The sequence below is a fragment of the Microcebus murinus genome, chromosome X, assembly GCF_040939455.1.
Source record: "Microcebus murinus isolate Inina chromosome X, M.murinus_Inina_mat1.0, whole genome shotgun sequence".
NCBI classification, from domain to species: Eukaryota; Metazoa; Chordata; class Mammalia; order Primates; family Cheirogaleidae; genus Microcebus; species Microcebus murinus.
The window spans coordinates 35,256,341-35,273,913 of NC_134136.1; the positions used below are offsets into that span (position 1 = coordinate 35,256,341).

Sequence of the window (17,573 nt, forward strand, 5' to 3'; positions counted from 1 at the left end):
TTATATGTTTTCAGCTTACACTGAAGTGAAATCTAAGGACCCTTCAAAAGGAGATGAACTTTCCAAGGAAGAATTACTTTATTTCAGTCAACTCCACGGTAAATATCTGTTTTAAAGTTTAACTGTTTTGATGATTAGTCACCCATAGAGATCTTCCTGGCTTAGATATTCTTTACCTAACTACTACTAGTAAAATTTGGGTTCATTTTACCTTATACATTTACACTACAATAGTACTTAGCATAGTTCATAAATATTGGACTGATTAACCAAATTCACTTTAGGGCTTTGATTTATAAAATTTCTTATTTTTTGGAAAAATCAAAAAGAAAATGTATTTTGTTTCTAAGTATGTTGTAGAAATTTCTGAAAGTTATCAGACCATTTTCATGCCTGATAAAATACAGTGAAGACAATAGAATCTTTGATGATTAAAGGTCATGGATATTATTCAAATAGTGAATACTCATTATAAATCACTGTAGGTGTAGGAAACAGGGATGAATCTGTCACCAAGACATAATTTAAGTGATATGAGCTTATTTTATGTCTTTTGCTTCATTTTCATAAATATGCAATGTCTTATAAAGGGATAAGTCCTGATTAATGTATGTTGTGCTTACTATATGTTAAAGCGTTTTGAACATTAGGTTTGAAGACACTGCACAAATCACCTAGTAAAGTCCCTTCATTTTATAGATAAAGGCACTAAGGCCCAGGGAGAAGTGACTTCTGCAAGGTTTCACAATGAGTTATTGCCACAATCAGGACTTGTAGCTCAGTCTTCTGACTTCCAATGTGTTTTTATTTTCCTGATAATAAAAGTAATATAATTTTATTTGAAGAAAGTCACAACGAAGAAAATACTACCCAGAAATAAATACTTAATATTTTGTTTACTTCTATTTTTTTTAATATGGATTTTCCCCCAGTGTTCTTTTTACTAAGAAAGTTCTTGAGTACTTTGTCTTCTAATGATAGGAGGTCAGGTCAGCTAAAATTGGTTTGCTGAATTGAAGAAAATAACATGCTTTTATTATTATTGAAGTAAAATATTATTTCACTTTCAAATATATTTGTTCTATATTTTACAAAATACAATTACCCTCTTTTCCTCTAGTTTCCAAGCCTGCAAATGAGAAGGAAGCAGAATCAGTAAAAAACAGCCCTGAAAAAGGTACTATGATCTAGGGATATAATTTAGTTTATTAAGTTATTGTTTTGTGAATAAGGATAATTACAAAGGAGAAAAAAGTGAATTCTTTTTAAAGGCTATTGGTTTGTCATGAGAGCTTTTTAAGTTCCTTTGTGTTAATTTAATAATTTATTCTTTTTTCTCTTGATTCTTAAGTCTTAGAAGTTATAGAAAATGTAATAGTAAATGACCTATATTCATTTAATTTTTTATTTTTAAGTATTTTTAATTATAAAAGTAATAGATAATTCTTATAAAAGAAATTCAGATAGTGCGTAGTCCTTCTATCTTCACCCAACCCCACCCAGAAGTAAAGGCTGAAAATATTTTTGTCTATATCCTTTCCAGACCTGTCTCTATGTATATGTAAACATATGTAGACATCTCTTTTTTTAAAAAAAGAAAGAAACATTTCATAATATTGTTCTGTAATTTGCTTTTTTGATTTTATAATATATCATAGACATCTTTTCGTATCAGTATATTTGGATCTACCTTATTCTTTTTAATAGGTACAGAATATTTCATTGTTTGGTTGTACCATAATTTATTTCAGTAACTAGCCCAATACTGGTGGGCATTTAGGTTGTTTCCAATTATTTTTTTTTCCTTTGTTCCATATTATTTTTTACCAACCAAAGTCTCTTACCACAAAGAACCACAGTCAAGGCACAAAGGTAAGAGGAGGAGAGTCTGGACAAAGTCCTTTTGAGGTGGTAAGAGGAACTGAATAAATTGTAGTTTCTTGTCTCAGTCTTCTGTGAAGATTACCCAAAGAGCAGATAATTCAAATCATTTTAGTTTGGTTTGGCATGCATCACTTTACCTTTTATGACAATATATGTACCCTAAAGTCGTTTATTTTGGCCTAGCATTAAAACGACTTACATTCTCTGAAAAGGGGAATGGCAAAGGGTGAAGGATAGCAACAAATACGCAGAAGTCTGGCTCTTGTGTTCTAAGCCAGATGCACACAGGCCAAAGGAAGTTGCCTTTCTGGCCCCTCCGTACACACACCACCCTCTTCTACCCTGTCCTCAGGGTGAGAAAAACTCCATTACCTTTCTTGCTTTCTGTCTCGGATACCTTCGCCAGATAACAAGACTGACAACTTGGGAGTAGCTACTTAGTAACACATTCTTTAAGGCCAGGGCTTTGGATAGAAATACCTTTCTCTTTCCTCTGATACCTGACTCTCTTTTCCAAGTTCTTTTGGGGAAACAGTGAAAGGGTGGATGTGTCTTGCAAGATCTTCTCCACCTTGCCTCTGGAGAGGAGCAAAGTGACTGACTTCTTAGAGACAACCAACTGTAAGGAGGCAGGCAATAGCCAACTTTGCTGAAGGCTGAGGCAAGGACTTGGGTTCTCCTCTGCCTTCTTCTCACCCTCTCCTCCCCACCTTCCCACCCCTGGCCAATCCTACTCATGGCAAACTTACCCTGGGAATAGAAGACGAAAGAAACCTCCTTCCCTTCATTGGTCTCTAGTAATCTTTTCCTTTAGTTCCCTTCCCTGACCTTCTTTCTGATTTTCTGATGCCCATTCTCTGCCCTCAGAAAAACTCCTCAACTTCTAGACCCATGAGAGCAACTGTCATTTATATTTCTTCAATCTAGAGGTATACAGACCCCTGTGATCTACCTGAAGAAACAAGACTATTCTGAGTCAAAGAATCCCCTGAAAAGATGTACAGGGGTTTGTTTCCTCCTCTTTAAGCAAGTCAGAACCTCACAGATTTTTTAATTCTGGAAAAGCCTTTCCTTCCTTCCCAACCCATCCTTGTGCAATAGAAGACCTGACGGACTTCATGGGAGACAACCCCCTGGGAACAGCTTCCCACCCTGACAATCAGGAGGGAGACACAGCTATGCTCTCTCATCACAGCCCAGTCCTAACTACTCCGCACAAACCATCCTAGAAACCGAGGCATTTCTCCACGATGATTCAGGACTGGAACCAGACAGACATGAAGACGTTCCAGCAGGACATAGGAAGGAAGGCCCATAGCATTTGACCCTGCCTCACCCCAGTTATTCCCACGTCCCAACCTGTCACTCCCAATCTGTCAGGGGCCTGATGGTAAGCGGTGCAGCATTCTTCCGACCAGCCTGGATGCCTGGGTAGAAGAGGGGCCAAAGTTTCTCAGTAAAAGTATCATTGAAAGTGTAGATATGAGAGCGATCTGTGACATTGTAAAAGGACAGTGTGCCGGCCTCCAATTATTTTTAATGCAAACTGTACTGCAAAAAAAATTATACTTACATTTTAGGATAATTTTACAAATATTTCTTTAGGATAGGATAAATTCATAGAAGTGTAGGAGTGCTGGATCAAATAGTATGCACATTTAATATTTTGATAGAAGCTATCAAATTTGCTCTTCAGAAGCCTATCATTCATTTTATATTTTTGGATAACATTGAGTTGAAAGAAATAATCAGTTGCTGAAAATCTTTGTTTTCTTTTTTTAAGAGACAGGGTCTCTCTCTGTTGCCCAGGCTAGAGTGCATTGGCATGATCATAGCTCACTGCAACCTAAAACTTTTGGGCTTAAGCAATCCTCCTGCCTCAGCCTCCTGAGTAGTTGGGACTAAAGGCACCTGCCACCATGCCAGTCTAATTCTTTTTATTTTTTGTAGAGCTGGGGTCTCGTTATGTTACCCAGGCTGGTCTTGAACTCCTGGGTTGAAGCAGTCCTCCTGCCTTGGCCTCCCAAAGTTCTGAGATTACAGGCATGAGACACTGTGCCTGGCCTTAAAGATCTATTTAAATATAACAACTTCTCCAGTATTTCCACCCAGTTTTCAAAGTATCTTAAATAATTATTTAAAAAGTCATGTTAATGTCATCTTGATTAAGCTCTTTAAAGCAATGAGTAAATAGTGTTTTGAATTTTTTAAAAAGAGCCACTATGGACGACTTTAGTATAGTATCTGCATATTAAGAGGATAACGTAGAAGTTTTTTTAAACTTAGTTGTATTTATGAGAATGACTACATGGAATTTGCATTGTCAAGTCAGGGTGTGCTGTTTTAATCTAAATAGGTCCTTTCTCCCTCTCTCCCCATACCTCCCCTAGTCCCCAGCCTTCCCAAAGTCAAAGTTTTAGTCTAAATGGAAATGAGGAAAGTACTATAAGAGCCAGTGCATGACATAAAAGGTAAAATCAGATCATTTCCTAGGAAGCTTATATCTAAGTGAAATATCTTTCAATCATAACTATTCTTTTTGAGATTTGGGAAAATATAGTTGGCTGTTCATTACGAAATGGTTTTACTCCTCTCATTCAGGCAAAGGAAAAATTGATATTCAAGCATATCTAAGTCAATGGCAAGATGAGCTTTTGAAAAAAGAAGAAAACATTAAGGATTTACCAAGAATGAATCAGGTATAGTGTTTTCAAAGAGAAAGTTCTAGGTTCTTGCTTTTTTTTGCATGAGTATCAGTATAACCAACTCTAAAACAGCTAGTGTGCTATTAAAAAATAGTTAAATAATCTATGTATCATCTCTGTAAGTTTCAAATGAGTACAAAAGAGTGGGAACAAATTTTTAATGATATTTTACTTTAAACACTTAAAGGCATCTAGTGTTTCAGATAATTCCTCTGCTATGACATTTGTACCTATAGAACAAAATGTATGTATAATGTATTTCCAGCTTTGTTGGAAATGTTCATTTATTCAGTAAACATTTTTTTAGTGCCAACTAGATGCCAAGCTCAGTGCTAGGTACTAGGAACAAGAAATTACTGAGATAAGTCAGAACCCTAGTTCCTAATAATCTTATATTTGAACCTGCTCAGGCAACACTAATAAACTACTATTGACACAATTTTAAATTCATCTCTTTCTTATATATTATCCAGTCAGAATATGTTCTTATTTTTTTTTTTTTAGTTAAAATCTGGTTGGTACAGATACTAAGGGATCCCAAGAACTTTACCAGAATGAGAAGTGTCAAATAACTTAGTATTTCTCAATAGACTATGTAATTTGACTATTGAATAAGTACTTTTTAAAATGAGTCAGTATGATATATTTATTCTAAAATTATGGAAGAAAGAAATAAAATTTAAACATTTGTTTTATATTATTATGAGTTGTACCCTTTGTATTTGCTTTTTGTTTACAGACAAACTTTTCTGGTAGGATGATTGACTTATAGGACTCTTGTGTTGGAATCACTTTTTAAAATTGACAGATAACTTCCTGGAATGTCTATGGATTATCTAGTGGCAATTAACAGAAAAAGCAGTTTGTGTCTCCACTTAGGCCCCACCTAAGCCTTTAAAAAGACACATGTCCAAATGTGTTCTATGGAGCTATCTTGTACTACTAGATAGGTCCCAGGTCATTTTTTCCCTAAATTTAATCCATCCTAGCTGAGCTACCCATTCAAATCATTTGAGATCAAGTGGAATTCATTCTTAATCATTTTGTTAAGATTGGTTAATGAATTAATGATTTACACGTACAGAAATATAGGGCTTTGCCTAATTAAAAGTACCCCCTCACATTGAAGTAATGCTGGCAGGCACTGCTATTAGGCAATAAATGAGAGGACTTAAATTTTCTTCCGTGGTTCATACTCATCTTTCTAGAACGAAGATTTATTTGGAGACTAATCATCAGTTCTTACAACATCTAGGGTGAAGGTTATATGGTACAAATTCTATATGGAAGACTAATCACTTCTTAATTCTCTTTATATTCGCTAAGTCTAATATTCAAATGTGATATTTCCAACTTGTGTCTTCTAGTCACAATTTATTCAGTTTTCAAAGACCCTCTATAACTTATTTCATGAGGACCCTGAAGAAGAGTCATTATATCAAGCCATTGCTGTCGTAACCAGCCTTTTGCTTAGAATGGAAGAAGTTGGAAGAAAACTGCATAGCCCTACATCATCAGCCAAAGGATTCTCTGGTACAGTCTGTGCTTCTGGAGGACCCAGTGAGAGGGAAACAGAGAGCCACTTGGAGAAAGATCCCTCCTCTCCTAAGGCAGAACCTCAGTGGTCATTTGCATTTGAACAGATTCTTGCATCTCTCTTGAATGAACCAGTTTTGGTGAGGTTTTTTGAGAAACCCATAGATCTAAAAGCCAAGCTAGAAAATGCAAAAACCTCTCAGTTAAGGTCTAGAACCAAGATGTAAATCTCTTAAAAGGAATTACTTATCATAGACAAGTTTACCAAGATTCCTATAGCTATCAGCTTGATTCCTGGGAGTAGGGCTCAGGGATTTATCTTGTTATCAATGTGTTTAAAGGCAAAAAAAAAAATTCAGAAGCACAATGCATCATTCCTTTATGATAATCTCAAATTTTGATACTCTCAAATACAAATATACTTTTTTATATTTCACAAGATATGCAATATCAGGGGAGTATGCAAATGCTACCACCAGAGGGCACCAGCATATCACTTTTAGTAAGGAAATTACTAGATTGTTTTGCTTTTTATATATGAATTACTGATGATTTTGAAAAGATGGTGTTATGTTTGAGTGTTAGTAATGCTGTTATGTCATATCAAGAAACCCTTCTTTCCAAATTGTCTCAGTCCTATTAGAATGCTTTAGAAAACTGGGCTCTTAGTTTAGAGCCTTAATTATCTAGATTGGGACCATTTAGGACACTCATTTTCAAGTTATTTAACAAAAATACTGTTAAGTTTTTAAAGTTAATCTCATTCAGTCTTCTAGTGATGATTTTTTAAGTAACTTATGCATTCTTCCTACCTGAGTGGTTCAGAAGCTACTAACTCAACGCTGCTAACTCTGATACTGATAAAAGCAAATTAAGAACTCTAAACTCTGGCCTGATATAAGGAAAAGTAATATTGGATTTGGATTAAAAGTTGGATAAAGTCAGCCTTCTCAGAAGAGTTAAGAAACAGTTCAATTAACTGTATAGGTATCTCATTAGACTGAGAAATTATGAGGAAATTCTCTGAGAACTGCTGTTTGTGGCATTTTTCTCAGACTAGCTTATGTCTGCTTTGGTTCTAGCTTAAGGTTTTAGATTTTCACCAGTCATGTTTTAATTTACATTAGATAGTAAAGAATAGTTACACTAAGACTTAATTGTGTTAGTCTGGGAAGCACATCAAGTGTATTTGTGTGTAATGATTGCCAAGGTCAGGTATGGAATTGCTGACGTCTATCTAAAAAGTTTTGACTATCTGATTTAGATGTGTAATTTCTATATATTTTATGCTGCTTTCACTTTAGTCATTACAATGACAGTCCATGTAGAGATAATGGGTTTTATTAGCACTTTAACAAAGCAACCACACTTGTCCACTTCCATGCTATTTCTGACAAGAACAATTTATTAATCAGTTGACTTAGGAAGTTGGAGGAGAAATCATCCATTGGCACTTCTTTCTTCACAAGAGACTTTGGTCTCAAGCCATTTGACTTGTCTAGATGTGAAACAATGGAGGGACAGACCACCTTAGAGTGATCCAAGAAGTCTGCCTTTCTGGGAGAGAATTGGTACAGTCAGCCTTTGGCAAGAATCCACTGTGAACAAAGCCTAACACAGACGCTTCATCATCATAGAATATGTTACTTTCAGAAAAGTTAAAGAATTTTCAAGTTGAATCTTTGAAACTTTCATAAATTGAGTTTAGCTAAACAATATTAGTGTCTTTTAAATGATTTGATCAAGCTTGTCTTTTCAAGGAAATTACCACTTAAAGAGACAGTTGGTAAATAAGCATCCATGCTTTTGCTCCAAAAGATTTGCTGAAATATGTCCACATTTTAAAGTTTAATTAATAGTTTATATGAAAACTATCACACATCTGCTATTATGTAATGTTTATTAAATTACACTACAGTAGCTCTAGAAAGACACACAGTCTGTGCTTGTATACAAAAGCACTTCTATACACACTTGGTTGAATATTTTGCCAATTGTATTTACAAAGGAAGATACTTTCTTAAGAGCATATGTTATTAATATTTGATATGGTTTTAAAGTCAGAATAGTGAAGATTATTATTATATTTTAGCCTAGATTAATTAAAATTGAATAGATTCTTGAGTTGCAAAAAGATTGTAAATGCAAAATAAAAAGACAAACATTTATTTTCTGAGTCTGCAGGAGAAACAAGCTGAATATTATAGTTTTATAGCTACTGTTTTGTTAAGCAAATGGGTTGTTCTTAACATTAAAATCTTATGTAATTGTTTCAAACTGAACCAGTGCATTATACCTTATATGTTAAATTAAATATGTTATGTTTATTGTCTTTATAAAAATAAATATTATAAATCTATATTAAATGTGAAAAATAGTTTACTTTAAAATGTGAATATTATTTACTATGATGTCTTTTTATTTATACTTAATAGCACTTGAAGACTTCCCTCCTGTATTAGTTAGGATTCAGTTGCAGAGAACAAAATTCACTCTAATTATTTCAGGCAGAAAAAGATTTATTATTGGATATTAAGTGGCTTACATAATTATCAGGAGGACTGACTAAACTGAGCTTTCAAGAACAACATTCAAAGCCATACCACTACCAGGCCACCAAAGGAGTCACTAACTCTTCAATGATTAGAAAACTGCTACTTCCTACTGCCATAATAAAAAGCCATCACTACTGCTGCTACCTCTCGAACCATGCTCCATCTGCTGTGATTTATATCATCAGCAAAATAGATACCATGCACCCTTGCCTCTCAGCACCCACAAGCTAGTGACTAAATTGCAATAGAACAGCCAGACATCTTCACAAGCATGTTTAACAGCAGGAATTGCAAAAGCATAGCCTCCACCTCGCTTCTGTCATTCATATCTCACATTTATGCATCTAATTGGTCTATTATAAATCCAGAATCCTAGTTGCAAAGGAATCTGGGAAATGTACTTTTAGCTTTTTAGCCTCTGCAGTACAGGAAGTTGTACTAAGAGGGTGGAAACCACATTGAACAGTGTGTTTGTTTTCTATTGCTGCATAACAAATTACAACACTCATTTATTATCTCACCATTTCAATGAGTCAGGACTCTGGGCTCAACTTAGCTGGGTCCTCTTCTTAGTATCTCACAAGGCTCCAACCAAGGCATCAGTTGGGCTGGTTCTCATGTAGAAGCTCAACTAAGGAAGAATCTACTTCCAAGCTCACTCAGGCTGTTTGCAGAATTCCTTTCCTTAGGGTTGTAGGTCTGGGAGCACCAGCTTATTGCTGGTAGTCAGCTGGAGGCCACCCTCAGCTTCGCGAGGCTTCACTCAGTTCCTAGCAGCTGCCCTCAGCTTCTACAGGCCGCCCACAGTTCCTTGCCACACAGGCTTCCCCCAAATGGCCACTTCATCAAGCCAGCAAGGAGAGTCTAGAGCAAGTCTGCTAGCAAGGCAGTGTTTTGTATAATGTATCACAGCAGTGACATCCCATCCCCTTTGCCGTGTTGTGTTGGTTAAAAGAAAGTCACAGGTCCTGCCTACACTCAAGGGGAGAGGATTATACAAAGGCATGAACATCAGGAGGCAGAGATAATAGGGGGAAGCTCCATAGAGTCTGTCCACGACAAGCACCATTCCATGTTACTCACCTTTTTTGCCATGCAACACACTTCTAATCCCATACTTCTAAATAACTGCTGATAGCAACAGAAGCATGATCCCAACTGTTATAAATCTCCCTCATACAAAAGTGCACTAATATTCTCTGCTAAGGAAAGATCCAAGTTTCCATCAGTTACTTGGCTCTATCGATGAGTGATGTTGACTCCTAATTCAGTCTCAAGCCCATATTGATATCCTGTAATATGTGGACTAAATTACAAAGTCAATTACCATCAACTCACCTTATATAAAACAGTAGGGGAAAAGTAGGGAAATAGATTATTATATACCTAAAAGAGACAAGGGAAGATGATGGGTAACTACTAAGTCTTCATTTCTGCAACTGGTCACATGGCTATAGTTATATTTTGGGTTTTTTCTATTATACAATAAAATTTTTGGTGCATGTTTCTAAGAATTTTATAATAACACAAGTATACTTGTAACCATCACAACAATTAGAACACAGAATAATTTCATAATCCTAAAAAGACTCCTTCACGCTATCCCTTTATAGTCACACCCTAACAACCACTGATCAGTTCTCTGCCCACCATATAAAAGACCAGATGTTTGCTTTCCCAGCATCCCCGCCCCTTGCAGCCATGTGACAAGAAATGGTTAATCAGAATCTTCTGCCTGGAATTTCTCAGTCTATAGGAACTAGGAGGGAAAGTGAAGAATACAGTACATTCTGGTGGCAGTAGTGGCATCTTCACATCAACACTGTAGTTCTACGATAGGATTTAGAGTGCTTTTGAATGCCCAGACTTTCTTTATCCCCCACTTCTAGGAGGAGTTGCTTAGTGGTTCTATGAGCCGAACAGTCCAATAAACATTTCCCTCTTTTCCTTTATCAGCTAGAATATTTTTTGGCTTTAAAGTAAGATAGATACATGTAACACTGGGGGCCCTGTAGCACTGGATCCCTCAAGGCAAGGCAAATTATTCCAGTACCTATATTCATAGGCACATAATCGCCACATGAAGCACATTTTATCCTTTATCTCACATTATGCTGCAATTCCTATTTCTGTCATCAGAACTACATGTTTCTCCCATCCCAGAAGCATCAAGTAATAGATTCCCTAGCTCCTAATTCTACTTGTCTTCCCTTGCAGGTAATGTCTTTTTTTATGACCGCTTTTAAGATTTTGATGTTTCCAATGTTCTGCAGTTTATAAATTATCTAGCGTTTTAAAAAATCCTGTTTGGGATTAATGATTAAATTTTGATAATCAACTATCATTCTCCAAGACCTATCTACCTTCTTCACAGGCCAAACAGGCAAGTTAAATGAGAATGTGATAGCAATCACCCCCACCTCCCATACACAAACACATTCTTCAAATCTTTGGTGCATACTCATCTCTGATTTCCCTAGGGATATGATATTGACAGATTCAGTAAATTCTACTTGGCCCTTTTTACCATAAGTAGTTCTTACTACCCTGGTCAAGGAACAAATGTATATCTGTCAGTTGCTGATTGTGGCTATTTCAAGTATGCATTCATGGACTAAGAAATAACCACATTATGTATTTGTAGATCCAGTAAACCTATTCTAGATGGATTTAGATAAAACTGTGTCCCTTGATTCCATAAGCCCTGACTCTCAGTAGTGGAGGATCATTGTGTTCTAACCCCCTCCAGTCTCCCCTAGGGATGAATGTGAACTCAGAGTCAGTGTCCCATAATCTCTGAAAGTGTATTTCTAATTTCTCAGTGCATAGTAACCCAGTAAATGGCCACAGACTCCTCTGGCCAAAAAGAGAAAGGAAAGCTAGAAAGAAAATTTACAACACATACTTTACGGTATTGCAGACTCCTTTCTCAAGGGTAACTGACTTTCCCTGTGAAGGCCTCTGGGTGTGTGAACAGACTCAGATCTGCAAATTGGGTGAAAGGCCATAAATCTACATCATAATGATTCAAATTAGGTCTCTGTTCACCAGACATTGAAATATTTTGGCTATATAAATCAAGTAAGAATTAGCAGGCTGCTCATTTGTTTTAATCTAAGAGACCTGAGGAATAATTAACCACTATCATACTTTTCAGCAGGTCAAAACATTCAAGATTACTTCTCTGGCCACATTATTATATTCACCATGCTCAACACATCTCTGGTCATTAAGTGTTAACACTTGTTCTTTGCCATTCTAGGTTCCCATTATTCTCACTGAAATTAGCAAGTTCTTGTCAATGATAGCATGAACTAAGAAATTAAGAAGACTTAACAATTAATAGTTAAAATGTCCATACTACCCAAAGTGATCTACAGATTCAATGCAATTCCTATCAAAATACCAATGACATCCTTCAGAGAAATAGAAAAAAAATCCTAAAATTTGTATGGAACTACAAAAGACCCCAAATAGACAAAGCAATCCTGAGCAAAAACAACAAAACCGGAGACATTGCACTACCTGACTTCAAAATATACTACAATGTTATAGTAACCAAAACAACATGATACTGGCATAAAAACAGACACATACGCCAATGAAATAGAATAGAGAACACAGAAATAAATCCACATATTTACAGCCAACTGATTTTTGGCAAAGGTGCCAAGAACATCCAATAGGGAAAGAAAACAGTCTTTTAAATAAATGATGCTGGGAAAACTGGATATCCATATGCAAAAGAATAAAACTAGAACCCTCTCTCTTGCCATGTGCAAAATCAGCTCAAAATGGATTAAAGATTTACATGTAAGACCTGAAATTATGAAACTACTAGAAGAAAACATGGGGAAAAGACTTCAGGACATTGGTCTGGGCAAAGATTTTATGAATAACACTCAAAAGCACAAACAACAAAAGGAAAAATAAACAAATGGGATTATATCAAACTAACAAAGGAAACAATCAGAACAAAGAGACAACCTGCAGAATAGGAGAAAATATCTGCAAACCATTCATCTGGCAAGAGATTAATATCTAGAATATACCAGGGAATCAACAGCAAAAAATGATGTAATTTTAAAAATGGGCAAATATGCTGAATAGACATTTCTCTAAAGAAGATATATAAAATGGCCAACAGATATACAAAAATATGTTCAGCATCCCTTATTGTCAGGGACATGAAAATTAAAACCACAATGAATTATCATCTCAGCCCAGTTAGAATGGCTGTTATCAAAAAGCAAAACATAAGAAAGCTGGCAAGGATGTGGAGAAAAGGGAATGCTTATACACTGTTGGTGGGAATGTAAATTAGTACAGCCACTATGGAAAACAGTATGAAGTTTCCTTTAAAAACTAAAAATAGAACTAACATATGATCCAGCAATCCCACTATTGGGTATATATTCAAAGGAAAGGAAATCAGTATGTCCAAGAGATATCTGTGCTCCCATGTTTATTTCAGTACTGAAATCAACCAGGGGAGGGGAGGAGGAGGGGAGGGGAAAAACTCACCTAATGGGTACAATGAACACAATGTGGGTGATGGGCACACCTATAGTCCGAACTCAAGCGTTACAAAAACAACCCATGTAACCTAAAACATTTGTACCCCTTAATATTTTGAAATAAAAAACCCCAAAAGATATAGAATTGACCTATGTGTCCATCAACAGACAAGTGAATAAAGAAAATGTGATATTTCTACACAACTGAATACTATTCAGCCATAAAAAAGAATGAAATCCTGTCATTCATGGCAAGATGGATGAGTCTGGAGGACGTTATGTTAAGCGAAATAAGCCAGGCACAGAAAGACAAATACCACATGTTTTCACTCATATAAAAACTAAAAAAAATTTGATCTCATAGAAGCAGAGAGTAGAATAGTGATTGCTAGAGGCTGGGAAGGGTAGGGAGGACTGGAGGTACAGAGAGATTGGTTAATGGATGCAAAATTATAGCTAGGTATGAGGAATAAGTTCTAGTGTTCTGTAACACTTTGGTGTGACCATAGTTAACAATACTTTATTGCTGCAGTCCCAAGTCCCCAGCCCCGACCAATGGCCTGTTAGGGACCAGGTGCAGAGCTCCACCCCGACACCTATCCGTGGAAAAATTGTTTTCCATGCAACCAGTCCCTGGTGCCAAAAAGGTTGGGGACTGCTGCTTTATTGTATATTTTCCAATAGCTTCAAGAGAGGATGTTGAACATTCCCAGAACACAAAAACGAAATATTTAGCGTGGTGAATATGCTGATTTAATCATCCCCCATTGTATACATGTATCAAAATATCACACTGTACTCCATAAATATGTACAGTTATTATGTGTCAACAATAATAGGAAAAAATTATATAAATGGAATCCTACAGCTATGATATGTATTATTTTGTGTTTGGCTTCTTTCACTCAACATTATGATTTTGGTAATCATTTATGTAGCATATCAGTAGTTTGTTCCCTTGTATTGTGGTGTGGTATTTCATTGTATGGATATATTTAAACATTTTTAATCCATTCTACTGTTGGTGGAAATTTGGGTTGTTTCCAGTTTGGGAATATTAAAAATAATGTGGCCATGAACATTCTTATATTTGTCTTTTGATGCCCATATTTATGCATTATGAGTGGATATATATTTATATACCTAGAAGTGGAATTACTACATGAATAGGTTATGTATATGTTCAGTTTTGATAGAATACCACTCAACAGTGTTCCAAGTGGTTGTACCAATTAATACTTCAATCAGTCATAAATAAGAGTTCTGGTAGACCTGTATCCTCACTAACACTTGGTATTGTCTGTCTTTTCTCATCTTAGCCATTCTGGTGAGTGTATAATGGTATCTCATTACAATTTTAACTTACATTTCCCTAATCATATTTTTATTTTTTTAATTTTAAATTTAATTTTTTTTTTTTTTTGAGACAGAGTCTCGCTTTGTTGCCCAGGCTAGAGTGCCGTGGCGTCAGCCTAGCTCACAGCAACCTCAAACTCCTGGGCTCGAGCAATTCTTCTGCCTCAGACTCCCGAGTAGCTGGGACCACAGGCATGTGCCACCATGCCCGGCTAATTTTTTCTATGTATATTAGTTGGCCAATTAATTTCTTTCTATTTTTAGTAGAGACGGGGTCTTGCTCTTGCTCAGGCTGGTTTTGAACTCCCGACCTCAAGCAATCCGCCCGCCTCAGCCTCCCAGAGTGCTAGGATTACAGGCGTGAGCCACCGTGCCCGGCCCCTAATCATTTTTTAAAACAAACTTTATTGAGATATAACTTACATGCAATTAATGTACTCATTTAAAGTGTACATTTTGATGGGTTTGACAAATTTATATACCTGTGTAACCAACCACACCACAGTCAAGATATAGAACATTTCTACCACCCTAAAACATTCCCTTGTTCTTCAACTAGGTCAACCTCTCCTACCCCCATCCAGGCAACTTCTCATCTGCTTTCTGTCATCATAGATGTATTTTTACCAGAGTTTCATAAAAATTGAGTTGTACACTGTTCCCTTTTCTGTCTGCCATTTCTGCAACATAATGTTTGTGAAATTCACCCATACCTACATCAGAAGTTTACTCCTTTTAGCATTCCATTATTACGAATATACAACAATTTGGATATCCACTCACCTGTTGACTGTCATTTGGGTTGTACCCAGTTTGGGGCTATTATGAATAATGTTGTTAGGAAGATTTGCTTATAAGTCTTTGTGTAAACAAATTTTCATTTTTCTAGGGTAAATATTTGAGAATGGGATTGATGGGACATATAAGTATATTTTTAATTTCATGTTTTTAACTTCCAAATTGTTTTCCAGATTAACTGAACCATTTTGCATTCCCACCAGCAATATATGAGAGCTCCAATTGCTTCACATTCTTACTAGCACTTGACATTTTAAGTTTTTAACCTTTTTTATTTTGGCCATTCTAGAGGGTGTATAGAGTATTTCATATTGCAGGGGTTTTTTGTTTTGTTTTTGTTTTGAGACAGAGTCTCACTCTGTTACCCAGGCTAGAGTGCCATGGTGTCAGCCTAACTCACAGCAACTTCAAACTCCTATGCTCAAACAATCCTTCTGCCTCAGCCTCCCGAGTAGCTGGGACTACAGGCATGCACCATCATGCCTGGCTAATATTTTCTGTATATTTTTAGTTGTCCAGCTAATTTCTTTCTATTTTTAGTAGAGACGGGGTCTCGCTCTTGCTCAGGCTGGTCTCGAACTCCTGACCTTGAGCGATCCTCCCACCTCGGCCTCCCAGAGTGCTAGGATTACAAGTGTGAGCCACTGCACCCAGCCTCATATTGTAGTTTTAATTTGCATTTCACTTGTGACTAATGAAGTTCAGTATCACTTAATGTATTTAGGGACCATTCTTATATTGTCTTTGGTGAAGAGTCTGTTGAAATCTTTCACCGATTAAAAAATCTAAATCAGTTTTATTGAGTTATAATTCACATATAATAAAATTTACCAATATTAAACAGCTTGAGGAGTTTGAAAAAATTATACACTTGTATAACCACCCTCCAATCAAGATACAGAACATTTCCATCAGCCCAGAAAGTTCCCTCAGGCCCCTTTGAGGTGATTGCCTCCCTCCACCACTGGCCCTTGGCAATACTGATCTACCTTCTATCACTATAGTTTTGGCTTTTCTAAAATTTCATACAAATTGAATCATAGAGTATGTAGCATTTTTTATAAGATTTCATTTTAATTTTTATATACTTTTTCAACAGCTTTATTGAGATACAACTTAGGAACTATGAAATTTACCCATTTTTGAATGTAAAATCTGATGATTTTTAGTAAATTTGCAGAGTTTTACAGCCATCACCACAATACAATTTTAGAACATTTCCTTCACTCCAAAGAGAGTTCTCAATCCCCATTCCCACTCCCAGCCCAAGTAACCACTAATCTACTGTCTATCTCTGCTGATTTGCCTTTTCTGTACATTTAGTAAAAACAGAATCATGCATTTGGTCTTTGTGTCTAGCTACTTATAATTTTTTGGAAGTTCATTTATGTCATAGCCAAGATTGAGCAGTTAGTTTTGGTTTCTTTAATTGCTGAGTTGTATTTCATTGTATGGATATATCACAATCTCTATATTCATGCAACAATTGATGAACATTTGGATTGTTTCCACCTTTTTGCTATTATCAATAATGTTGCCATGAACTTTCATGGTACAAGTTTTGGTGTGGATATCTTTTAATTTCTCTTGGGTATATACCTAAGAGTGGGATTGTTGGGTCATATGGTAACACTATGTTTACCATTTTGAGGACTTGTCAAATTATTTCCAAAGTGGCTGCACCATCTTCCATCCCTACCAGCAGTGTCTGAGGTTTCCATTTTCTCTACATCCTCGCCAACACTTGTTATTTTCTGTCTTTTTATTGTAGCCATGTAGTAGGTGTCTAGTGATATCTCATTGTAGTTTTAATGTGTATTTCCCTCATGTCTAATGATGTTGAGCATCTTTTTATGTTCTGAATAGCTGTTATAGGATGAATTGTGTCCCTCCTCAAGTTTATATGTTGAAGTCCCAACTCTCAGTACCTCAGAATATGACTAATTGGAGATAAGACCTTTAAAGAGGTGATTAAGTTAAAATGAGGCCATTAGAGTGAGGCCTTAATGCAATATAAATGATGTTCGTATAAGAAGAGAAAGCGACACCAGGGTTGTGTATGTACAGAGAGACAACCATGTGAAGAGGCACCAGGAAGATGGTCATCCACAAGCCAACAAGAGAGGCCTCAGAATGAAATCAACACTGCTGACACCTTGACTTTGGCCTTGCAGCCTCCAGAATGGTAAGAAAATAAGTTTCTCTTGTTTAAGCCACCGAGT

The 17,573-nt window shown here is 36.2% G+C and overlaps 1 protein-coding gene across 1 annotated transcript in view; it reads left to right on the forward strand.

Moving 5' to 3' along the window:
• Positions 1 to 8,481, forward strand: part of TBC1D8B (TBC1 domain family member 8B) — a 72,909-nt gene extending 64,428 nt beyond the window's left edge. Inside the window, exons 18-21 of the mRNA XM_012751124.2 lie at positions 15 to 98; positions 1,121 to 1,177; positions 4,486 to 4,583; positions 5,957 to 8,481. Coding sequence (XP_012606578.1) covers positions 15 to 98; positions 1,121 to 1,177; positions 4,486 to 4,583; positions 5,957 to 6,352 — 635 coding nt within the window. The 3' untranslated portion in view covers positions 6,353 to 8,481. The remainder of the gene's footprint in view (positions 1 to 14; positions 99 to 1,120; positions 1,178 to 4,485; positions 4,584 to 5,956) is intronic.
• The last annotated feature ends 9,092 nt before the right edge of the window (positions 8,482 to 17,573 follow it).